This window comes from Sphaeramia orbicularis, chromosome 7 (assembly GCF_902148855.1).
Source record: "Sphaeramia orbicularis chromosome 7, fSphaOr1.1, whole genome shotgun sequence".
NCBI lineage: Eukaryota > Metazoa > Chordata > Actinopteri > Kurtiformes > Apogonidae > Sphaeramia > Sphaeramia orbicularis.
Window position 1 is genome coordinate 24613214 of NC_043963.1, and position 26548 is coordinate 24639761.

Genomic DNA, 26548 nt, shown 5'->3' on the forward strand with positions numbered 1-26548 from the left:
ATCTTGAGGACGTAACAGCAGAAAAGTAACCATTGTTAACATTATAACCTATTAACTTGCCTCAAACTGATTAAACACAGATTTAACTGATTAAATAATGCAGATAAATAGATTATAGTATATATAGTATATATAGTTTATGTCCCTGAAGTGTCTCCATGAGTAGAGTTTGGTTTGGACAGATGAGTCAATATATTCTGGCTTATTATTATTATCAAATGTTATAAAACCTTTATAAACATCAACCAATCAAAAACTGTCCACAGTGGCCATTTAAACAATGAGTCCCGGTAGTCGCGAAGGTGTCACCTGAAAATATTCATCCGCGCAAGGTAAACATAAGACAGTCTACAAAGAAGAAGATTGTTTAACAGATTTCATTTATTATTTATGCATAATACAATTTAATATATGCTTATGAAGGTGGGCACGTCCCTAAAACCTCTTCAACATTCAATTAACAGATTCCACCAGCCCTCTCAGCTTCAATAGAAATATTTATAAGCTGATCATTATCCACGGTGCAATTCAGATTGCAACATGCGTCCCCTTAAAGCTTGTGTATGCCCTACTTTGTTGTCCCACAGCCCATCAGTAATTTGTGTTGTCCCAACTTTAACTTTCTAGCATCAAAAAAACACATCTAATCACATTATTCCATTTATTCTCCAGTGTCAGATTTGGACTATTAATCGACGGTTGATCGATGTGGACAGACAACAACCTAAGAATCGGCTGTTCATCCGCAAATATGCACTGGTTCGATGTTGCATGTGTGTAATAAACTAGAGTTTGAAGCGTATATGTGGTTAAACATTAAAATAGGACGATGTGATGCTTCATGAGGAATGGGAAGGACTGGGAAACTATTATCAGCTGTTTTGTTCCACCACAGGTCTGACGATCATCGATGCTGTTTTATCTCTGCTTCGTGGCTGTAAAGTCGATTCAACACCAAACTTGGTGAAATCTGACAAATGCCACAGGCTGAGATAAGACCAGCTCGGTGTCTAGTTTTTCGAGCGGACGTGCTCACTGCCTTGGAACATTCTCTCCCGCTGTGCGTGGATGTGTGTGTGACTGTGTGTGAGTGTGTGTATGTGTGTGTTGAGTGTAACGCTGCCTCCTCTCGTGTTGATGTCGACTGCCTGCCACTGTGGGTCTGACGCTGTATTAACGGGATAAAAAAAAAACACTCCAGGAAAGCCGTGACACGCGGATACTTGTCCAGCAGTGACCCGTCCTGTCAGAACCACCGCCGGGTTCGGTCCGAGACGATGAGCCAGCCGCGGCCGGACGAGTTCAAGCCTCCCCGGGAGTGCCCGGTCTTCGAGCCCAGCTGGGAAGAATTTGGAGATCCTTTTGCTTTCATCAATAAGATCCGTCCCCATCGCCGAAAAAACAGGCATTTGCAAAGTCCGGCCACCTCCGGTGAGTGTAACTAATGTGATGGAAGGGCAGAGGGACGCGGATGCGGCTTTAGTGGAGCTAAAGACGGCTGTAGATGGACCAAGGCTCGGGGATTTAAAGGGACTGTTCACATGGCGGATATAAGGCTATGTTCATTCTTTGTGCTGCTGCAGCTAGCTAGATATTATTCCCGGTTATTTACGAACTAACTCCGCCGTGTTTGGACCTGTTTTTACGCTTCTTAGCAGTGGCTTTAATCTGTCAGCGTGTTGAAAGTGAATTCCTGCCTCGGTTCGCCGTGTGTCAACAAAGCCTGGTCGGTCCGGTCATTGAGGCTGAGCTAGTACCAGGCTAACGTTAGCAAACAGCTCAACAGCCAACCTGTCATAATTTAGCACCACGGCTTTGACATAGGTGGCTATGCGGAAGCCATTCTGCTCCGGGGATGATGCTAATACTCATAGGATCCCAGATATATCTCGTTATTTTAACAGCAGCTCTTCATTTTTCAGCCTTAGTTGTTGGTGAAAAATCCGAAATTTAACATTATTTGTGGCTTATTTGTCGAAGAGCATCATGATGCAAATGATCAGAGTGGACTTCAGTCAGTGTGTCTTGTCACTTTTGGTTTCAAGTAATGAAACTTTATGTGTTTGTTTTTATGTCTTAAACCAGTAGAAGTGTTCTGTTATGGTTATGATGAAGTGTCATTGAAGACATTGACCAACTTGGGACAAGAAGTATCTGGGTTATTAATGACAAAGACCTTTTTTTGTTAAATAAGCCGGAAGTGACTTTGAAGTTAAAGTTTAAGCCTCTACGTTACACAACATTACAGCCATACTGCATGGTTTTGAACATTTCACTTAGATGAGTCCATGTTCATGTATGAGGCCTGTGTTAGTAGGGTGTTGTCCTCCATGTTGGCTTTGTGGTAAGCTGGCTGGTGAGTGAGTCTTCCATCTGGCCATTTTGTGTGTCAGTGGGGGATGTAGGCTAGTGACTTAAAACAAGAACTTGGGTCTTGTTGGCTTGATGGGGTATTGTCTTTGTTTATGTTGGCCTGTGTGCACTCATGCCACCATATTGACTGGTGTTGTGACAAATAACAGACTGGGATCACTGTGTTCTTTTATGTCAGCGGGCCTTTACTTACTACTAGACACCATCAGTCTGATAATCTGATAAAATAAAGGGACGTGCTTTGTGTATTTGTCTAATCGGTATTTATTTTGTCCACTACAGATGAAAAATATAATTTTTGTTTCTAAATCTGAGCCAGATGTTTGAAAACGTCTGTGAATAGTGGATGATCATGGAAGAAAAACTAGATTCACTAATGTAAACAAAGGAATACAAAATGTAACTGTCCCACTGTACAAGTCTACTTCATAATGTACTGACCTGTCTGCTATGATTTCTTTTACATTTTGTTGCTCTTTAGGGCTGGCAGCCTCCATTTGCTTGTGATGTTGACAAACTTCACTTTGTTCCTCGCATCCAGAGGCTCAATGAACTGGAGGTGAGCATTGTTAATCAGATATGCAAATGATTCTTTGTGTAATACTATAATACCTTAAAGGCCTCTTAATTGTCATTGTTTTCGTTGTAATGTCATTAGTAGGCCTAGGAAGGCTTTCTCAGAACAAAGGACATGAATGTTATAAGTGAATTACAATGATATTATGTAACAAAAGATAAACTGCAAGTTAGGAACCATCACTTATTACAAAATCCAGACTGCAATAAAACAAATTACAGCTGAATTTAGAATATTTAGGTTTAACAATACCTCATGTGCACACTGTTTTATACCTCTCCACTGGGAGGACTCGCTGTTGTCATAGTGTTTTCTCTCCACACACACTCCACACTCCACATTAGTTCATGTATCTAAATGATTTTTCCCCCCACACAAAGTGTCCAAATAAGAAAGCAGGCCTTTGTTGTTAACTCATGTAATTGCTTTTTCATTTTGCAGGCACAGACCAGAGTCAAGCTCAACTCTTGGACCAGATTGCCAAATTTTGGGATTTGCAGGATGTTCCCTGAAGATTCCTCATGTTGAGAGGAAGATTTTGGATTTATATAAGCTAAACAAGGTTGATTTTGATTAGATTTATAGTCCTTTTAAAACATCATTAATCATGCACTTCAAGAAATTAACTTACTAATGTTTGGTTCAGCTTGTAGCAGATGAGGGTGGATTTGACATTGTCTGTCAGGACAGGCGATGGACCAAGATTGCACTACAAATGGGCTTCGCTCCTGGCAAAGCTGTTGGCTCACACCTGCGAGCGCATTATGAGAAAATCCTCTATCCCTACAATCTCTTTCAGAGCGGAGCAAACCTGCTGGTGAGTTGGATGCATGCATCAATATGATATCATATTATGTTCCCAGTTAGACACTTGTATATTGGCTGTAGAATCAGACCTAATAATAGCTTATATGTCTAATTTATAACAAGCACTCAAATAGCAATGGAGTTAAAATCCATGTACTTTGAAGAGGAAGTCACAAAGTTGTCAGATTTTATGAATGTTTTGGTGTTATTAAGAAATAAATGCATTATAAGGATATGCATGGTTTTATGCAAACATTAGATGTTTACATCTTCTAATTTTGAAGTGAAAGTTTTGTTTCTGTGAGACGTTAACCCTTTTGTGTGACTAATGCCAGTGTAGTCAGTGTAATTTATCTGCTATCTGGTTCAGCCATTTGGTGCCTTCTACATGTAATATTCCATATCATTTTGCAAGAGAGCTTATGGTCCTTTCGATCGGTACTGTGTGACCTCTTTCATAGGTCACTTTAAATTGTTTAATTACCAGAGCTCTCTCTTGCCTCAGGCACCAGAGCCAGCTTCCAAACTGATGCGTTTGGAGGCTGATCCTGAACTTGAAAAGGTATGTTTGTGTCATGGTTACAAAGCCACCAGGCCTCACAATTAACAACATGCATGTGTTGTTTGGCTGGACGTTAAACTCTATTTGTTGTAATATTTGTAACGAAATGGGGTTTAACACTAGGTTTATAATTAGCATTTTTCACAGGAAATTGACCAAATCAAACATTATCAACATTTAATTACATTTATAATGTACATGTGTTTCACAAAGCTTTGTCTTTGTGACAGGTGCAACTTGAATATATTGAAGTGTTACTATGGTTAAAGTGAAGTCTTTCATTGTCTTTGTACTGCTGCCTCAGCTGAGGTCTGTCGTCCTCTGATTTGGCATGTTTCCTCTTTATCTTCTCTGCTCCTTGTTAGGGGTTTCAAACTGTAACTAACTGCATCCCTCTTATGGCCTCTTCTTTCTTCAGGGTCTCTAATTTCATATTGTTAGCACCAAAAAGCTTGAAACATACATGAAATAAAAATGAATATCTCATAGAATGAGCCTTGGTATCACATTTTGACTTGTGTAATAATCATTTAAGTACGTTACTATAACCAAGGCTATGATTGGCTCACACCTCTGGACAGTGGAATCATTCCTGATGGTGGTGAGTTTCCATGTTCATATAAAAAGCTCACTATAAATAAAGTTTTAATGTTTATACATACTGGTATTTCCAGCCAGATAAATAAATCCTTTTCATGTGCTGTGAAGCGTGGTTTTGACCCTTATGTGTTTTCTTTCAGTGTGTTCAGAAACCAGCCCAGCCAGTACTGAGTCCAGGGGAGGAATCCAGACACCAAAGAGCACAAGCTCCAAGACCAGGGTCTGAGGCAGCCTGTCCAGATGCCTGAGACCTGCCCCTCTGCTCGCAGAGCCAAACGCATGAAGGCTGAGGTTAGTGCTCCACAAAGCTTCTTAAAACCATTATTACAATTTTACACGATAAATATTGCACTTCATCTTTTTAATATTTTAGTGGATAAATTCACCTGAAGTTTTCCTTTGTCACCTTTTTGCAGGCTGTCTTTGTGAAGACTGAACCTGGTGAAGTAGGGGACAACAAGCCGAACCTGAGGCGAAGGATGGGCTCCTTGTTGCCAAACCGGAACCAGGTTAATCAGAGTTATAATGTATATGTTTCAAATATAAGACCTTCCTATAAATGTTTAGTAATGTTTTCTGTTGTGTCTTACAGAAAAAGAGATTCCCATTCCAGTGAAACAGGAACCAGTCGAAACCAAGGAACCAGTTAAAGATGTTTCCCACAAGTCACGTTACAAGAAGATCCTCCCTCCACTACTTCCAAGCCCAGTACGTCTCCAGTGTGTTGTATAAGATATCACATTTCTTGATTAATACAGTAAAGGTTGAGGAGCTTAATGCATTACATTCTTAAATGTAATTTTTAGTTTTCCTTAGTTCTCCTAACAGAGCAACTACAACAAAACTACTGTTGTCAATGTAAAGTGCATGTGTTTGTATAAAATGACAGGGTTTTTATTTCTTTAAAAAGTGTAAAATCCAATAAAGTGAAGTTTAGACCTTAAAATTTACTATAATGTAATTTGACATCTTAAAAATTGACTGCAATTATTGCTTGAAACTTATTGACAATATTGAATTGTGCAAGAAAACAGACAAATGCAAAAAATTGTGGAATTTAGAACTCTGGGTAAAAAGGCATTAGTCACAAAAACATAAAGATGTCATAAAAAGCCAGCAGCAAATTCCTATCATCAGTATTATTTTGAAGCATAGGGAATCACTAAAATCAGAACAATTGGACATTTATTATTGTTTCAAATGTAACTAGTTGAAACCTTCAGGAGGGGGACATTATTAACTAGTTTTAAGGTGGAATGCTCAGGAAATAGGAACAGTAGTTTTGATGTAAAGCAGGTTTGAATTACCACATACATAAATAATGTCACGTACTGTAACTAAAACTGGTACGTTAAACATTTAACTTTCAGTTTGTCAGTAAACATGACTCTGAAGTGGATTCATTACAGACTGTTCCTTTGTTCTCCAGGTGGACCTGGTCGTGTGTCTGGTTTGTGGCAGTGGGGGAGATGAGGACCGTCTGTTGCTGTGTGACGGCTGTGACGACAGCTACCACACCTTCTGCCTGATCCCTCCACTGCACGACGTACCCAGAGGAGACTGGAGGTGTCCCAAGTGTCTGGCTCAGGTGAGGATAAACTGTGATATCTGATTAACTCGACCTAAACAAACAAACAGTTATTCATGTACTTCTAAGAGATAAAAAGTAATAACGATTTTAAAAGATACAGAATGGTATTAAAGCTCATTGTTTTCCACACCTACAGGAATGCAACAAACCTCATGAGGCATTCGGCTTTGAGCAGGCTTACAGAGACTATTCCTTGCGGGCATTTGGACAAATGGCTGATGCGTTCAAATCCGACTACTTCAACATGCCAGTTCATGTGAGTAGAAAATGTTTTACAGTACATTATCCAGTCTGTCTTGTATCAGTGCTCTGAAACTAACTATCTGTCATGTATGTCTGTGTTAAAGATGGTTCCCACGGAGCTGGTGGAGAAAGAGTTCTGGCGTTTGGTGGGAGCCATCGAGGAGGACGTTACTGTTGAATATGGGGCGGATATCGCCTCAAAGGAGTTTGGGAGTGGATTCCCCATTCCCAATGGGAAGTTTAAAGTTTCCCCAGCTGATGAGGTATGTGGTGTAATAAGTCATTCAGTCATTTAACTTGTCTGTGGAATCGTCCTTTAACTATATCAGATGTGAACATATAATGTTAAAGTACAGTATATTTGTTGTCTCTTTGCAGAAATATCTGAAGTGCGGCTGGAACCTCAACAACCTGGCAATGATGAACCCGTCTGTGCTGACTCATGTGACAGCTGATATCTGTGGGATGACGTTGCCGTGGCTTTATGTTGGCATGTGCTTCTCCTCCTTCTGTTGGCACATTGAAGATCACTGGAGCTACTCCATTAACTACCTGCACTGGTACTGAAGTACAATCCTGCTGATATTAACGCTGAGGAAAAATACATTTATTGTTGCTTATGTTTGCAACCCCTGCTTTAGATCTCACTCATTTGAACTAAATTATTATTGTATTTTTCTTTTTCAAGGGGGGAGCCCAAAACCTGGTACGGCGCTCCCGGTTTTGCGGCAGAGCAGCTGGAAGAGGTGATGAAGAAACTCGCTCCAGAACTGTTCGAGTCCCAGCCCGACCTGCTCCACCAGCTCGTCACCATCATGAACCCCAACACCCTCATGGCCCACGGAGTCCCAGTACGTCTTTATTCACTGTAGTTGCTTTCACACAAACTGCTGCTCAACTATACTTACCAGGAGCACAAGATCATCTCTCTCCTGTCTTCTGTGTATTTAGATTTACAGAACAAACCAGTGTGCTGGAGAGTTTGTCATCACTTTTCCTAGAGCTTACCACAGCGGCTTCAACCAGGGCTTTAACTTCGCAGAGGCAGTTAACTTCTGCACTGTGGACTGGGTATGTATGCATCCTTGCTGAATTTACAACAGATCACTATTGTATGAATTACAAATTACTGAAATAAAAACAATATAAGTTATGGTGTAAATTTATCTTTTTGACCAGAGACTCCATAATATAAGACAAAACATTAACTAATATAAGTAAATACACTGTGAACATGACAAAGACACATCACAAAAAATACATCAAAACCATTCATATTCGCAGTAACGTAATATGGTGACAGTTGTAAACATTTGTTCAATAAAACATCCAAATAGATTTGCATGAGCTCATTCTTAAGAAAATGAGGGATTCAGCATCATTTCCTATAAAGCCCATGTGTTCTCCATTGAATCTACTTATGTTACATGGAGGATTCAGGTAAAAAGCTACAAACAGAGCCTCCTGTATTTAGTTAATGTGCGGTTACATAACTCTTCACCATCCTAACAGATGAGTTGTTAGGTGATGCTGCTGGACACACATCAAAGTAGCTTCAGATTTCTTGTCATTATATTTTGTGTCCTTGGTCAAAAATCACTCAGGGAGGCTAGAGATGCAAGCAGTCAACAGGTCTGCCATTGATCTGTCATGATGTCTGTGTGAAAGCTAAAAAAAAATCAGCCTTATTCTGCTCATACCATCACTTTTTTCCAATTTAATATTTTTGTTCTGTATGAACTAAATAGGACTAAAATACCCCATGTGTTATAGCCTTGACACTGAAGAACACAGATGAGGTTGGTGTCTTGTGTTTTCTGTCATAAATTCCACATGAGCATGGAGTACATTGAACTGTCCTTTATGTGTTTTTGTACCAGATGCCTCTCGGCAGGCAGTGCGTCGACCACTATCGTTTGCTGCATCGGTACAATGTGTTCTCCCACGATGAGATGGTGTGCAACATGGCCTCAAAAGCAAAAACACTCGATGTGGTCCTGGCATCAGCGGTCCACAAGGACATGGTCATCATGATCAAAGAGGAGAAGGAGATGAGAGAGAAAGTCAGAAAAATGGTAGGATAATAGACATTTTCTGTGTTTATTCTGTGCATTGACTTTCCTGGTGAATTCAGTTTCAGTGTAGATTCGCTGCCTTTGTCCCCATTGAGTCATTGTCTAAATATAGAAGGGATGTACTCACCTTGACACTGTCTAAAACATAATACCATGTCGCTTTAACTGCAGGAGCTTTGTGTGGAGCTTCTAATTCAAGGTTTAAGGCTTTCTTCACTGTTCAAAGCAACCATGTCACTCAAGCAAATATGTTTTCTGTGACGTGCTTTACTTGGATTTGCTTTTAACACCGTTGTTGTTGTCTCACACCTTCAGGGAGTGTTACAGTGCAAGGAGGCACAATACGATCATCTCCAGGATGATGAGCGGCAGTGTACAAAGTGTAGGACCACCTGCTACCTGTCCGCTGTCACATGTCCCTGCAGCCCTGGAACTCTGGTCTGTCTGCACCACATTGCCAACCTCTGCAACTGCCATGTCAGCAACTACACACTGAAGTACGTCTGTCTGTAGGCCTTTCACAGGCTGATATCAATGTTTTTAAATGAATAAAAATGTAGTTTGCTACTAAAAGGTCTCCTTGAATAGATTTGTGTATCCTATGTCCTCTATAAATTCAGTGTCCTGTTTCCTCCTGCAGTTACAGATACACACTGGACGACCTGTTTCCCATGATGAATGCTGTGAAGCAGCGAGCTGAGCTGTATGATGAATGGGCTTCCCTCGTGACAGAGACTCTGGAGGCTAAACTGGAAAAGAAGAAAGGTAAGCAGTGGGAACAAACAAGAAAACAACTGCATAAAGCAAATACCTCAGCCCTCCACATATCAGCCAGATATTATATTAAAACAAGTAGAAGCAGACAGTATTGGTTGCACAGCAGTCAGCTGTTTTTTTCCCTCTGAGTGTGACTTGTGCCAGACTTCATTCTCTCAGCCTGTCATTAACCAGGTGTTCTTTTTTCAGGCCTGCCAGTGTTTCGCAACCTTCTCACTGAATCAGAATCCAAGATGTTCCCCGACAACGATCTGCTGCGTCGACTACGTCTGGTCACGCAGGATGCGGAGAAGTGTTCCACGGTGGCACAGCAGCTGTTGAATGGAAAGAGGCAGACCAGGTAAGAAGCAAACACCGTCAGACTGGGTTAGAGACTAGACATCTTCACATCTTGTTAAGTATTTCCCAGCGGCATCAGTACTTAATGGGGTTCATATTTTTGATTCATTGGATGCTGTTCCCCAGGTATCGCTGTGGAAGTGGGAAATCACGAAGCCAGCTGACTGTGGAGGAGCTGCGTTCATTTGTGCGGCAGCTGTATAATCTCTCCTGCAGTCTCCCTCAAGCTCCCATGTTGAAGGTAGACATTAAAATTTAGTGAAAATCTGTCTGCCACATTGCTGTCAGTGTGATCTTGAGCAGTGATTGTAAATTGGCGCCATGTGGGACACATCCACCCCATTAAACTCTCCCATCCGTTCTGCAGAATAATAATGAATACAGAAAATGCAGGAGGAAAAATGTGTTTGGGTACTGTATTGAGGATATATAGCATTTTTTATTCCTATACTGAAGCATGGTAATGGTTTGCTGAGACTCCAAAAGTTTGTTTTATCACAGATTCTAAAGATGTGATCAATCCCTACATCATCTGATTATTTGTGCATAGTGTAAATAACCTAATGCAGGATTCAGGCCTACCGTGATCACAGCAGCAAAACAAATATTAATAGTAAAATATTAAGTAGACTGGTACAGACCAGTTAAAATAACATGAATTTTGTGACAAAGTGGTAAGTTAAACAATAACGGTTTAATTAAACCAAACTAAAAACCCAGTTTTGTATAATGTGGTTGTCTGGCCTCATAGTATCTGTATGGAAAAAAATTTGGCCCTAGACAAATACAGTTGGGTCCTGAGTGTCATGTAAACCATGTACTATATATAAAATCACTAATTTCATACCTGTACACCTGTTTGTTGTCTGTCTTTAGGAACTCTTGAATCGGATTGAAGACTTTCAGCAGCATAGTGAGAAGGTCCTGGCAGATGAACTTCCTAGTGTCGCTGAGATCCAGAGCCTGTTAGATGTGAGCTTTGACTTCGACGTGGAGCTCCCTGAGCTGCCACGCCTCAGAGTGAGGCTGGAACAGGCCCGTTGGCTGGAGGCAGTGCAGCAGGCCAGCAGCCAGCCCGCCACCCTGACTCTGGAGACCATGAGGAGACTCATCGACCAGGGAGTAGGTCTGACCCCACATCCGTCTGTAGAGAAAGCCATGGCTCGGCTTCAGGAGCTGCTCACTATGTCTGAGCACTGGGAGGACAAGGCAAGCAGCCTCCTTAAAGCCAGGTGAGGCAGCGCTGACTGATCCATGATGACATTCACATCAAAACCTCACAGGAACTAGCGAAAGTTCATTATACTTTGTTAATCGTAGCTTTAATCCAAAAACCTGTGCCAATTATTTAAAACTATAAGATCTCTCTTTTTATTCCTAAGCGTGTGATTTTGTCACAGTTTAAAATCTGTTCAGGTGTTTGCACTGATTGTAACTGAATAATGTAATATTACATCAGTGCTCCTGATTTTGCTTTATTTTAATTACAGCTAGTGCAAAATGCTGCTGCTAGAATATTCAACAAGATCAACAAAAAGTGAGCATCATATTTAGTTCTGCCGTTGTCCCATTGGTTCTCAGTGCTGTTCAGTATTAACTGTCACAAATGCTTCTGAAAGGCTTTTAATGGCATGGCTGTCAGGAATGTGCATCTGTTCTGCCCATTAGAAGAATAACTCATTCTAAGTCAGGATGCATTTACCAAAAGAGCTTTAGCTTTGAAATTCTGGGTTTCACAGTATTTAAATCTTTATTTTTCGCATTTTTTGCCCTGGATGTTTGACATTTACCTAAGAGTTATATTTCACAAAGACAGTGTGTCATCATTTTAGTTTTTAAAATACAGATAAGGCAGCAACAAAAGACAGGTTTAAAATAATGGACATTTTCAAACTTGTTTTCTGTAAAGATGCCTATTAACAAAATAAGAGGTTTTTAGAATTAATGTCAAGCCATTACCTGCTTATATCACTTGTGTTTTTTGTGTCCATCAGACCTCCACACTCCATAGAGACTCTAAGTACAGCTGCTGAGAAGACATCTGGCATCCCTGCTCACCTCCCAAACTGTCTCCTCCTGAAAGACACGATCAGAAAAGCCAGAGAGTGGCTTCAGGAAGCAGAAGAGCTCCAGGTAACAACTCCATCCACATTTCACTCTAAGGAGTTATTTAGTATGACAGTGATTTTAAACAATGAAATAATGTGCCATTTCCAGACTAGTGCTTGCATCCCGATAGCGGATCACCTGTCAGACATGGTGCTCAGAGGACAAGCCATTCAAGTCCACCTGGAGCCCTTAGACAGGCTGGAGACTTTAGTGGTAGAAGTGCAGGAATGGAAAGAATCGGCAGCTACAGTATTCCATCAGAAAGACTCATCCCTTTCTTTACTGGAGGTAAAATGCACAAAGTTCCATTCAAATTGCTTACTCCTTTAAGATTGTTAAAGAACTCATAATCATTGTTATTCTCTTCACAACAGATACTTTGTCCAAGATGTGAAATTGGAAATATAGGATCTCCAAAGAGGAAGGCCAAAAAAGCGAAAGAATCACCCAAAACTAACAAAAAGAAAACGAGACTCAACAATCTTGGTGATGTGGAGAAAGCGCTTTCAGAGACCACTGATTCTACCTCTGCAGTAAGTGTTGACTGTGTAGATGAATATTAAATGGACTGCAGTAGTAAATGGGATTAATAAACTGTCATTCACCCTATTTCTGTAAAATGTCAAGGAAATTTTAAATAAACTTTTGGAAAGTTACAAAGAAGATCATGCTAATTAATTACTCTTGTGTAAACTGGTTTGGTGCAACTAAACAAAGCTGGGTCGTGTTGTCAGAAGGGGGTGCTATGGGCTACAATACACATAACTATAACAAACAGAGTAGAAGCAGAGCATTGTTTATTCAGGAAGAGTCCCTTGAATCACTTGAGTTAAATGTTAGAGGTTATTGAAAAGAGTATTTTTATTTCCCATTATGTAAATTAACTCTTAATACCAGGAAAAATACACCTCAAGGGAACAACTTTTGTTTCCATAAACATTTTTGTGTTTTAACAAACTTTAAAAGGGCTTAAAATAAGTTTACAGAAACACTCCTAGTGCCAGTGTTGTGACCCAGTGTGTTTATTTTTTAGATGGCGACTCTGGAGGAGCTACGGGTAAGGGAGATGGAGGCTTTCTCCAACCTCAGGGCAGCAAACGAGTCAAAGCTCCTCCCCACTGCAGACTGCATGGACCTGAAGGTGTGCGTTTGCCAGAAGGCTCCTATGGGTGCAATGCTGCAGTGTGAACTCTGCCGGGACGCCTTCCACAGTGTGTGCGTCAGAGACCCTTCGGACCCCTGCGAAGCTCAGCCGTGGCTCTGTCCGCAGTGCCAGCGATCAGACAAACCTCCCCTGAACAAAGTCCTCCCCTTGCTGGCGTCTCTGCAGAGCATCGGCGTGCGCCTGCCAGAGGGTGAAGCACTGCACTATCTAGTGGAGAGGACGGTTGACTGGCAGCAGCGCGCTCAGCAGATTTCACAGTCATGTAAGGTACCGGAACTGGAAGACAGACCAGGAACTCCTCCCACACTGACCCGCTGGGCAACAGGCAGCCATGAGTCCCTCAACAACACTCAGGTTACTTCTCCACTCCCTCTGCATGTTTCCTGCAGGTCACTGAAAAAGTGGTTTGTGAATGTTTGGTGATTTTTTAAAATTTTATTGTGTTTTTACAGGCTCCATGTTTGACTCCAGAATGGAATAGGACCAGCCATGCTCAGACGGTGTTCTACACTGAGCAGAGATGCATACCTCTGCAGGGTCAGTATCATCCTTTTAATGTGTATTAGAGCTCAGGTAGCCTCTGAAGCCCAGTTCAACCTGGTGCTGAGGGCAGCTGCGGTTCTGTCTCTGTTTACATGGTAATGCTACATGATGCTTATGGCAATATTCACATCCTATACATAAACATAACCAGAAGAATGTAAGCTAAAACCACTTGTCTGACAACAGAACACAATCCAAACAACAAGCACTCAAATGGGCAAATATCAAAAAGAAGCAGAAACAGTATGAGACCAGCTTTGGTCATGAATAATTTCATCAAACAACAGACCAATGCCATAAACTTTGTACCACTAAGGTAACACGAAGCAGATCCAACAGTACAAGTATTATTTCTCTACCGCTAAAACTCACTGAATGAGTCGAAGAAGAGCAAAAACAAAGGATGTATTATTCAATTCAATTTTATTTGTATCGCCCAATATCACAACAAGGTTATCTCAAAGGGCTTTACAGAGTCAGTTGGATGTAAATTATGAAACAATGATTATGAATTTACTTTTACTGTTTTCTGATTATAACTTGGTTTTCTATTAATGAAACCAGCTATTAGCTGCTCCATTGTTCATCCATTGTGGTGCTACATTGAAATTATTCCACTCAGAAACCAATGGCCCAGGGTTTAAAATTCTTGGTTAAGATAACATTGTGCATGTTATTTTATGTTCTCTGTGTCTGTATTTCTCAGGTTTGAGCCAAGAAATGGAGGAGCTCATGGTGGAGGGGCTTCTGCTGCAGGTTTCAGTGCCAGAAGTGCAGAGTCTCTACCATGTTTTACTCGACCGAGCCACCAACCAGCACACAAACACATGCATGTCGCCACCACAGGACGATTCAGCAGACTGTGACAAACACATGCAGTTCACTTCTCAGGAAAAACATCTGCCATCAAACCAGGTACAAAGTGTTTTCTCGTAAATGATGGATTAAGACCAGGGTTACATGATAAAAGCGAGCAGTGACAAACATGACTGCTGCTAAATAAAACCTACACTAAACAACAAGGACTAAAACTAAATAGAATGAAGGGACAATCCACATTACTTTCATTTTCTCCCACTTTTAATAGTGTACAAGAATAAAATGCAAAATATGAGACTTTTTTGAGAGTTTGATCTAGGCCAGCTCTAAATGTAAAGTGTCATTAGAACTTCTGTTATGGTTTGGCGCTATATAAATAAAATTTGATTGCTTGATTGATTGGCTTTGCATAAACAGTGTTTTTGTAAGGTATATTTAACTTGACACATTCTTTTATTCTACCTTTTTCATGTTCTACAAATCAAGGTTTTCCTCATAATGGTGAAAAAACTAAATGAAAATATAACTAAAATTAGTGAAGTCCTCGAAATAAAACTCAAACTTCTACACAAAATATTTACCAAAACTAAAAAAATAAACTGAAAGATGAAATTGTCAGTAAATTTCTTTCAATTTTGAATTTTTGTCTTTTTTTTTTTTTCAGGATTGTGTCAACAGCTCAGAGAAGAAAGCAAAGCGACTTCTGGAGAGGGAAAATTTGGAGACAGAGTGCAGGGGGAACGACAAAAAGCACTCGTACAAAAGACAAAAGATGAATAAAAAGCCCCTGCAGCGCAGGCCGGCCTCGACCTCCTCCTCTCCTCGCTCTGATTTCTCACAGTCTGATAACTCAGATGAGGAAATGGCCGTGTGTCCAGCAGAGAGGTGTCAGATGCCAGAGGGAGACGAGGTGCGGAAGTTGATCTGTCTGTCAGGTTGTTGTACAACGTCCTAGATACATGTTAACGTGTTCTCTTAACAGGCCAGTTTACACAATAATTAAAGCTCAATACATGTAGTTAAGTTCAACACATTACACGTGAATAATAGAATAAAATGTCAATCAGAATCCAACAAAGTCATGCAATAAGGAAAGACTAAAAAAGGCGATTAGACTCCAATCAATCAATCAAACAATCAATGTCAAGGAGCTCAGGATCTGCCCAAGGCTTCAGACACCAAAAATAAAGTCAGGGTTACAGCTCAGTGAGTCATTACTGTGAAGTAAACCCAGACAGGTTGAATGACACATTTATTTCACAATGTCGACTGCCTCTGTGGACTTTACCTCGCAGCTTCTAGGAGCCATTTTCACTATTTATATTTATGTTTATGTTTACACCTCTGACTGCCATGTGGTGCTTCTTTGTGTTTTTATGCAAATATGAGTAAATCAGCAGCTTATTTCTTAAAAATACATTTATAGATTTAGATCTTTAGATTAACGTACCATCATGACATTTTTGATTCTGGGTTAAATGTAAAGGTTTAGTGGTATTTTTGCAAGTTTGATTGACATTATGACTCAGCACTGATGAGCTGAATACATTAAGTTATTTAATAGTCACTACACAGCTACGCACTAAAGAAATCAGTAATTTATCAGTCATGTAATTCAAAATACTGACATTAAAGGGATTTCAGTTGATTTAAAATAGTGTCCAAAGTTTATGATTAGAGCTGTGTCCATAGCAGTGATTTGTTTTCATAGTAACAGCCAGTAATACTAAAGGAATATTAATAAAGATGTGTAATAAGTGGGAGTTTCTTGTGTTATTCACAATTTGTCGTTTCCCTGGTGTCCTATCACCTTGTCACAGTTAATTTTGCAGTATTGATCAGTTCACTATATTTGTGTATTAGCCCATGTATTAAGGTACAGAAATCAATAATTCTACAAAAAAATACTTTTAAATTATTTGAGTGGTTTGAAAACTATTTTCTTGCTTTCACTGAAGTCATGTGTTACATTTTACTGTTAAAACTGGCAGCAGCCTGAATACTGACATCGGCCTAATAGAATAGAGTATCCGACAGACTCCTGTATTGATCATATGTAATATTTTTGTGTCTGTGCAGGTGGATTGGGTCCAGTGCGACGGCAGCTGTAATCAGTGGTTTCACCAGGTCTGCGTGGGCGTCACGGCTGAGATGGCAGAGAAGGAGGACTACATTTGTGTCAGGTGCACACTAAGCGATGGACGTGTCAGAAAATGAAGAGAAACATTTTTTTCTTTTGAAGGATGGTAAAAGTCGCCTGTCATGAAGCCACCATTCTGGATGTGTCACTGATCCTGTACCCCCCCCACCCCCACCCCACCCCCCTTTCCTCCCAACCCTGTCCCATCTGTCCAACACTTTTGTAACAACGGTGCTATCTCCTCTTTGACTTGTTGTCCAGAACTATAATGTTTGTTAAGTTTAGGTTTTTTTTTTTGTATTTTTACATATATAAATATATATATATAAACACACATATATATATATATATTATATATATTTCTTTCTTCTTATGAATTGTTTGTGGTTGTCTAAATGATAAAAAAAAAACAGGATGTGACGTGTGCTGCATGGGATTCCATTACATTGGTGGAAAGGAGTCTTACAACATGATGCACCCAGTACAGAGGGTTAATCTAAAAGGGTTATTATTATCTTCTCTGGAACCTCCTTGCATGTTAAACCTGAGCTAATGGCACAGATGTCAAGGTTTTCATATTCTGTGCCACCTCCCCGCCCCCAAAAAAATGACTATTACAAGTTTTTTCTTTGAAATCCAGTGTTTAGTACATGCATCTTAATATAATTATTCCCATTTTTGTAGAATAGGTTATTTATCTGAGCAATAATTTTTGTCTGAGTTATGACTTAAATGGCTTGATCTCTGCTGAGTTGTGTTGGTGCTTTAGCAACGGTGTGATGTACAGAAGTCTACGCAGATCGACGGCTCACGGCTGTGGAGTAGCCATGTGACAGGCTGAAGGAAAGGAAAAGATGCTGCTGACGTGTTCGGCCCCAGCATGTAGCCTGGCTTAGGGTACTTTAGACAGGACTTGGGGTAGCTGAAGATGTTACAAGTTTATATTGTGGAATAAAGCCCTTTTGTTCTATGAAGATGCCTCATTTCTTTCATTTCATACATGGTGTAATTCACTTGCTTTTTTTGAGCTCAAACTTCATGCAAATGCACAGATGAGAATAGGTTTTATTATGTAGATATCTTAACCCTTAGAGAGAGAACTGTTTTGGTGGTGACTTCCAAATAAATTTTTCTTTATTTATCATCATTTGTTATAATATCCTTTGCATTTTTCAGTGAAAATCTGGCATTTTTGTATATTTAGTTTACTGATCCTGTAGATGCTCATAAATGCTCAGAGTTAATTCAATGGTTATATTAAAACAGAGAAATCTAGAGAAAAAGAGATTTTTTCAGCAAATTATATCATTAAGTGAATGTAAAACCAATCCTCCACATCCACTGTCATTTGTCAAACATGGGTTTTATTAGTGAATCAGTGTTGCAGAAGATGAGACTACTGACTATGAACATCCAAATGGGTCATATCTGATGACCATGAAAAGCAAAGAAACTATTTTACCTGAATTATTTACATGTATCAATAGGCTTAGTGGTTCAGAAGTTATTAAACATTTGAAATCAGTTGCTGGCGACTGTTAAGGTCTTGAAAGGTTAACCAGTGAAAATGACAAAAATACATGGATGTAAACACAAGTATGAGGTAGGGGTTATTTACCTGTAGGGGTTTTGCTCTTTCAGACATTGTCAGATAAGAAAGACAATACCCAGAAATTAATAGAATATTAAAACAAGATTTGACAAAGCTACATAAGCCTCAAATTCGATGCGACATACTAATTTTCCTATGGATTCTTTCACATCCTTCTAAGCAGGAAATTGTCTTGTTTTTTTCCAGGTTTATCTTGCTGACTGGCTAGATGTAGCTTGCCATTCTGACTTAAAAAAAAAACAAAAACAGTGTATTTAACACGTGAAACTGTTAAAATAAGCAGTGTGGATCCTCTTCTTCATAAATGGTGGTTGTGCTCTGTGGATATAGGTGTGAAGAGGATGTGAATGACAGCAGAGCGCCAGGAGGAGATCCATTAGTGTGTGATAATAAACCATCTATGTCACATGACAAAGGCCAAGGACATCTATGGAACAGCATTATCTGCATCCTTAAGGCAGCCTGTCATCCAGCAGCACTGATGGTGAGGATGTCAGATGGCTTAAATTTCATACAACCACAAAACTGCTGAAAAATATGGACTGTTTTTACAGCAGGAGAAGCACAGGAGGAACTGATTACATTAAAGACTGAATGAAGCCGAGGCCCGTAACCGCACAGTGTTAATTAAACTTATAGATTACAGATGTGTGTACAGAAAAAAAAAAATGCTCCTCGGTTTTGTGATGTTAAAGCACAGAGCTTGAGCGCACAAATATTCAGACTGCAGGCGTCTTTTCGCTCATTTGCTGCTCAGATCTGTTTCTACTCAGGATAGTGTGAAAATAGCAAAAATCACATGAACCTGGTCTGTTCAGTTCTGATGCAGTCCATTTCTACATGTGGTCCTGCATCAGACATAGACCTGATCAGTGAGACCTCAGTCTTAATAGATCAGAATTCATTTGACTTTTATGCTGGGGCACCGCCAGCAACTGTGGGCCCCATGAAAGGTTAACGTTGTGGGCCCTTCATAAAATAAAAGTATCTGCAAATTTGTTGTGTGTGTGTTGTGTGTGTGTGTGTGTGTGTGTGGGGGGGGGGGGGGGGGTGTTCCACCAGGAAAAAAATTTAGTGGGAAAAAATTTAGTGGGGGAAAAAAACAAGAAAAAAATTTAGAGGGGGGAAAAAAACAGCCATAAAAAACCTGCTGTAAAATACTCTTCTTTTTTTTTCTAAAATTCTTGTTTTTAATGCTCTTCTATATCAGTTTCATCTTGTAGAGACTGAGAAATGTGTTCAAACTTTATAATATATCACTACACTCTTACTAAAATAACAAACCTACTTGAGGCCTAAAACCTTTGCACAGCACTGTATAATGAATGCAGCAGTGAAATTAATACTAAACATTATATGCAACAGTAAAATGCTGACAGGGACCTTTTTACAGTACACAGAATATAGATAATGTATTCATATTTTAGCATAAAAGTAAGGTTTAAAGAGCACAACTCATTTTCATAGTGTATATTAGTCACAGTGTGATATAGATTTGAAACCCACATACTTTTATGGAAATCAAACTGTTGAAAATTAAGCCTTTAGGAAAAAAAAACATCAAGTGAAACTATAGTTGGAGTTGATTTCCTTCAGGGATGAAACACCTCATGTGAAATTCCTTCACAGGGAGTTAAACACATGATCCCATCACACACTGCAAAGAAACAAAAGCAAGATTTACTGAAAAAAAAAAGAAAAGAAATTCTTCTTCACATTTAATGCATCCTGAACAGATTTCTATCTAAATGATTCCTGTTTTTATTTTCGATGTGAAGGTAGATTGTTCCAGGTCTGATATTACACTAATGTGAAATATCCCATAATGAAATGTCTGCTGTCATGATTATAGCTTCAGTGACACTAAAGTCCAAATGATGATAAATATTTAGTAAATCTAATACAATTTGGGCAAATTTTTAACATCTTTAAATGTAATTTACCTTTGAATTTACTATCAAATGCTTAAGATCAATTATATTTGATTATTGTTAAAATACATTGAAATATTGGCATACATGTGTCACTTTGCCACCATATTATTTTACATTCATAGATAAATACAGAGATAGTTTTATTGTAATTAATTTGCATCAGGACAGTGTTTTTATTTTCTAACACATACTGTGTAAATGTTCTGTTCTTTAATCCAGTCCTCACACTGAAGGGGGAGCCAAAAATCAGCAAAGTGAGAAGAGGAAGTCCAAGTATGATGAACACGGAGGAGGGTTATGACAGCTGAGAAACCATAATAACACAATAAAGAATGACTGTGCTGGGCTACAAATAGATGGTGCCGCAGGAAAGCACATGACCTCATAGAGAACTGACAATGAAAAATGGTGCTGAAGTAGAAAAAGGACAGAAAAGACTTGACTGCTCTGACACAAGGTTTAGAAAAATAAATGATGGTGATTCACAGACATAATTTAAAAAAAAAAAAAAGGATATAAAAACTAAATCCTAATACCTCTCTAATCATAACAATATGATCCTAAACGCATCTGGTAGCAACAAAAATAACCCTGAAATGGCCGCCTGATCTAATGTGGAGACAATAATTAAAACACATATATTAGCAGGATGTGACTGAGGCCTGTTCCAGCTGATCTCTGACAGGTCTTCATCCTCATTATTCACAGATGTTTTTGTTTTACAAACTAATGGACGGAGACTGACTGATCAGGGATCAGCTGCTGGACTCAAGTCAGTAGTGAAATTAATGAAAGCTTGGATCAAATGAAACAGATACTCTTTCAATTCACAAAGAGGAGTTTAACGTGACTGACTGGAAATGCAGAGAGCCTCAATGGGCCGGATGGATTTTTATCATAAATTATAAATAAACATATATCTGAGGCATCATTATACGTCTGATTTGATGTTACTAACAAATCAAAAACGCATAATGTGAGGCTGCGTCTGTCAGATCTGGAGTGTAAAGTACATTTTGGAGGGACTTGATCTGATGCAATAATATTAACCCTTAAAGATCTACAACTATTTTCTATGATTGAATGATTTTGTCTTTTTAACCTTTCTCAAAGCTTTTATCCCTATTTATTATAATATTATCATCTACATTTTGCATTATTCAGTGAAAATCATGTACATTCCTGCATTTAAACCTTTATCAGGCAAGTGGCTATTTTTGGTAATTTCTATAAACATTAAATATGGGGCCAATCCCGTGCCTCAGTGAGGTCGAGAAGCATGTTGGTTTTTATAACATGATACAGTGACGCAGAGGGATTTTATTGAAATTTTGAAGCTGTAAATAGTGAATCTGAGTAGTTCTGGTCAGTTTATGACCTTATAACAGCTGTTTTATTGCATGTGTTTACTTTTAGCAAGTGCTGCTCTGATGTTTTATAACAAGAGGAGGGAGATGACAATGTCCAATAACATACAAAGGTTGAAAACTTTACTTTCAGTGAGTGTCCTCTAAAGGGTTAATTCACTGACCATCTACATGTTAATAAGAGTAACTTCAGAGATTATTATATCAAAACAGAGTAAAGAAGTGAAGAAGTGACTTTTTTTAAGCAAAACATATGATTAACTGAACATATAAAAACCACTGTCACAAAAGTTTTACAGATGAATCAGTTTTGCAGAAGATGGTGTTTCTATATTCACTATGGAGACTCTGAACGTCTAAATGTGTCATATCTGATAAATATGAAAAGCTGAGAAACTGCATTTTACCTGAAATATTTACATGTATTGATAGGATTAATGGTTCAATAGTTATTAAACATTTTAAATCAGTAGATGTTTTTGGTCAGTGGTGGCTGTTAAGGTCTTTGAGGCTTAAATGAGTTTTTTTTAACTGGAAAAAACAGACAAATGAGTAAAAAAAAAAGGTAATTTTAAGGTACTCTTGAATCAGTTTGATGAGATTGAAGTCAATAGGACAGGAACCGTAAATCAGAAGAAGGAACATTTTGTTTGACTAACATGGCAACGATGTCCTCATCATACATGTTGCATTAGATAATATTTGGAGTCACAAGTCATCTGATGATCTGGTGTGCAGCCGCTTGTCTGTCATGAATTCAAGATCCATATTTAGCCAGAGTAATGAGGAAGATATGCAGCAGGACTAACTCATCTAAGGCAGTCCGTCACCAGCTGGGTGTTTCTGCTTCATGTGTGTCTGTGAAACGACCAGAATCACTGAGATGAGACTCACCACCGCTAACAATAGAAATATGGAACTGTAACATAGATGCTCAGCTCAAGGACATATTTAGACACAAGTATGAAACATGATGAAGTAAGTGTGGCTCAAGAATATGAGAAACTGCAGCTCAAACAAAAGCTAAACATACACCTGCTATAACTGACACATTTATACCATGCCAAAAAAAGTCTGTGTGAAACTCATATAAGGGATTAAAACTGTAAACACCGAATGAAAACTCTATATCTTTCTTTTTTTTTTTTTTTTTTTTTTTTTACTTTTGAAAAAAAGTAATAATAAAAACTAACATTTGAGAGAAAAAAGTGATACAAGCTTGAGAAATTAACTAAAACGCTCATTTTTCATTCTCCATATGGGATTTTTGTTTTTTTTAATCTTAGTGGTTGGAAGAGTCTTTAAGGGTTCTAAAAGACCCTCAAAGTCAAGTTAAGTGTTGTCAGTCATTAATGATCCTCAGATAATAATGTGACAGTCCTTGTGTATTCACTTTTAAGATTTCTGGCAGAAACAGTCAACTTTAGTGATGAAATCCTAAGAATATTCTTCCCTTTAAAGTTCACAGTAGGTCAGTGTAAACATGAAAGTTACTCACCAACCACCTTAACTGTTAAAAGAGTTCCAAAGGTAGAAAAACAGTGAGGAAACAGAATATTAGGAGATTGTAAGTGCAACAAACAATGGCCTATATTATAGTAGTCAATGAATTACTTAATGAGTCTCAAACTAAATAATTATAGTTTACAAAAAATAAATAAATAAAAAACAGAATTGCAGGTAAATGCTTTGTTTTCCCCAAAGTTAATGGTCTATGTTAACAGACAATAATAAATAATAGACAATAATAAAATAGGTTTGCACAGTATTATTTTAGAATCATATTCTTTTATTCTTCCATTTTTAACTTAGAACTTATAAATCAGGAAACAGATTGTATGATCAGTTCATTTCACTGACTGTTCTCTGTGGCCTAGAAGGTTGAAAACTTGTGACTGAGGGGTTGCTGGGTGGATTCCCCAGATGTGCAGTGAGATTTTATATAATATGTGCCCTTGAGCAAGGCACCAACCCCCCATTCAGTCCCAGCCCACTGCCCCCAGTCTGCAGTGTGTGGTGTGTAACTGCACGTTGAAGTGATGGGTTGAAAGTGACGGGTCAACTTCAGTGTGTGTAAAATACAGTCGCAAAAAAAATTATGAAACCACGCTTGTTTTCTTCAATTTCTTGTTCATTTTGATGCCTGGTACAACTAAAGGTACATTTGTTTGGACAAATATAATGATAACAAAAATAGCTCATAAGAGTTTAATTTCAGAGCTGATATCTAAACATTTTCCATGTTTTCTTGATAATAACCCAAATCACTTAAGTTCTTACATCAATATCTATGGCATTGTTCTGCCAAAAACAGTGCTTTTAGGCATTCCATGTTTTCTTTTCTGTCTGTTTTAGTCACATGATGCACACAGGGGTTAGTACTTGATTGCGTAACCATTGTTTTTGATGACTTTTGAGGGTCTAAGAATTTTTTCCGTGACCCACAGAGAATAACGATTTTTAATTCTTCTTCTCTGTCCATTAACGGACCACAATCATTACTTTTTTCAAGTAAATACGTCCTGCAGGTGCTAAAAGGGAGTCAGCACTGTCACCTCATTGCACCATAACCATAGAATGAAGGTTCCAGGTTTGATTCCCATATAGGATTTTGCACGCTCTTCATTTACCATCGTCCAGTTTCCTCTGCCATCCCCTGTCAGTGTTTTTGACCAAAATACTTGCACGCATTTGCTTTGCTCTTTTTGCATGTACTAGGATGGGTTAAATTCAGAACTTCACTTTACTTTTACTTTACATAACTAGGATCAACTCCATCTCCTCGTTGAAATAAAACTTTTTTTTTTCAGCTCCAAGATCTCATCTTCCTTTAGATTTTAAAGCTCAGGTAGGAACAACATTTGTCAGTTTGACCCCTGGAGCATCAAGTAGAGATCTGGAGGAGGTGGGGACTATTTTTAGAGGCGGATACATACACATCTAGCAGTAGTTGCCACAGCAGGAGGGTGAACCTTTGCAGAAAATAAAAAGCATAGAAACGTAACACGTCACTAATTACTACAGTATGTGTTACTGAGAGTCTGAAATAATTTGGGGTCAACAACAGAGCTTTATCTGACCCTGAATCTGGATAATTAATGGTTTCAGTTTGTTTCTTGGGACTTGTCAGTAGTGAGAAAAATATTACCAGACTATTTTTAGTTCTCAAGATGAGCACAGGAGCCCTGAAACACTGAATCATAGATATTCTTTTTCAGTGAATATGTAGCCGCAGGTGAGAAAACTGAAGAAAGGTGATGTGAGTGGGGACTCTCAGCACTTTATTGATTGTGGCTCTAATGGGACGATGCCGGTTGAGATGTGCAGTGACTCAGACTGAGCTGCTGAGGTCTCTGCAGCTGGAGCTCTGTGTGCAGTCAGATTATCGCAGTCAGTGCCTCTGTATCGACTCTCTGCTGCCAGGAGCTCAGTCTGCTCTGCAGCGTCATGTGATCCAAAAGTTAAACATGTGCTGCCTTATCAGATTACTAGCTGAGAGGGATGCAGATCATATGGAAAGTACATGTATTGGAGGTTAACACTGAGTATACACCATATCACACATGACGCGCAGACACTGACTTTCCTAGATACATAGATAGAAACATAGATGTACTTTATTGATCCCCAACTGGGAAATTACAGTGAAGTACCATGACAGGCAATAAAAAAGTACAAAAATACAACACAAGAGCAAACACACTATACATAATAAATTAGAAATATAAAGACAGACCTGGATTAAAAAAAAAGAAAAAAAAAAAAAAAACTTGGATAATTAACCCATAAAGACCCAAACAGCCTTTGACAACCAAACCTATTTACTGATCTAAAATGTTTAATACCTGTTGATCCACTAATCCTATCAATCCATGTAAATAATTGGTGTAAAATACAGTTTGTCATGTTTTCATGGTCATCAAGTATAACCCATTTGGACTTTCAGAGGCTCTGTAATGAACGTGGAAACACTGTCATCTTCTACAACATTGATTCACCAATAAAACTCATGGAGTTGGATCAGTGACAGTGGATGAAGACACTTTGTTTATGTTCAGTTATTAATATCATTGCTGAAACCAAACCTTTTCTTCAGTTCTGTCTGTTTTTGATATAATAACCCTCAACTTTAATCTTAACTTTAATGAACATTTACATGATCAGTGAATTAAATATAGGAAAATACCTGGTTTATACTGATAAAATACAAAATACAAAGGATAATATCTTAAATAAATGGTGATAAATCACTTAAGAAAGGTTAGATATAGAGTAAATTTAATTTGGGAACAAACCTAAAAGTAGCATTGGGTCTGTATGGGTTAAGCTGTAAGGTGCAAAAATAAACTGCAATATTCAGTATGATGACAGTGCAAAATAACACCTACGTGCATAAGATAAGAGCTTTGTATAATCTATCAGACTGAGGCTTTGGAAAACATTTATTCTTGACCCCAATTAATAAACTTGACAAAGTGTTTATACACCTGCTGCCTGTGTCATAGTTTTACTTCAAAAAACCTGAAGACAACAACACAGGAATGGGTCTTTTTTATATAACATGGTCTGCATCAAAGTCCTGTTTTGGATTCGACTTCAAACACTGAAAAAGAAAAAAATCACCTGCCAAACCTCAGTTCTCAGTGCAGCTGTTCTACTTTTCATTGTTATAAAATGGGTTACTCTATGCACTTTATCTTCTACACAGTGCTTTCTGGAATGGCCACTTATCTTAATTTCCTCTCTGTTTAGTATTAGTAGATAAAATGAGATTAGATTAGCTTTATTAATCTTCAAGGGGGAAAACTCATTTGACACCACTTCACAACACAAAACAGCAATTTTGTAATGTTACAAAGCAATGTTATTTATATATTAGAGATTTTTCCCTGCCATTATAAGGCTTACATACAAG

At 38.6% G+C, this 26548-nt stretch overlaps 1 protein-coding gene across 1 annotated transcript; it reads left to right on the forward strand.

Moving 5' to 3' along the window:
- The first annotated feature begins 1277 nt into the window (after positions 1–1277).
- LOC115422233 (lysine-specific demethylase 5B-B-like) lies at positions 1278–17694 on the forward strand. The gene is given in 33 exon segments (XM_030138425.1): positions 1278–1385; positions 1387–1431; positions 2855–2932; positions 3392–3413; positions 3416–3445; positions 3448–3512; positions 3597–3767; positions 4263–4319; positions 5060–5100; positions 5102–5210; positions 5336–5405; positions 5408–5428; positions 5512–5627; positions 6349–6507; positions 6647–6766; positions 6858–7016; positions 7132–7313; positions 7442–7604; positions 7705–7824; positions 8634–8828; positions 9144–9325; positions 9469–9593; positions 9795–9945; positions 10071–10185; positions 10821–11176; positions 11939–12077; positions 12162–12341; positions 12428–12586; positions 13087–13572; positions 13671–13755; positions 14468–14676; positions 15245–15490; positions 16660–17694. Coding segments are annotated over 33 exon segments (4602 nt in total). The 3' UTR covers positions 16798–17694.
- The last annotated feature ends 8854 nt before the right edge of the window (positions 17695–26548 follow it).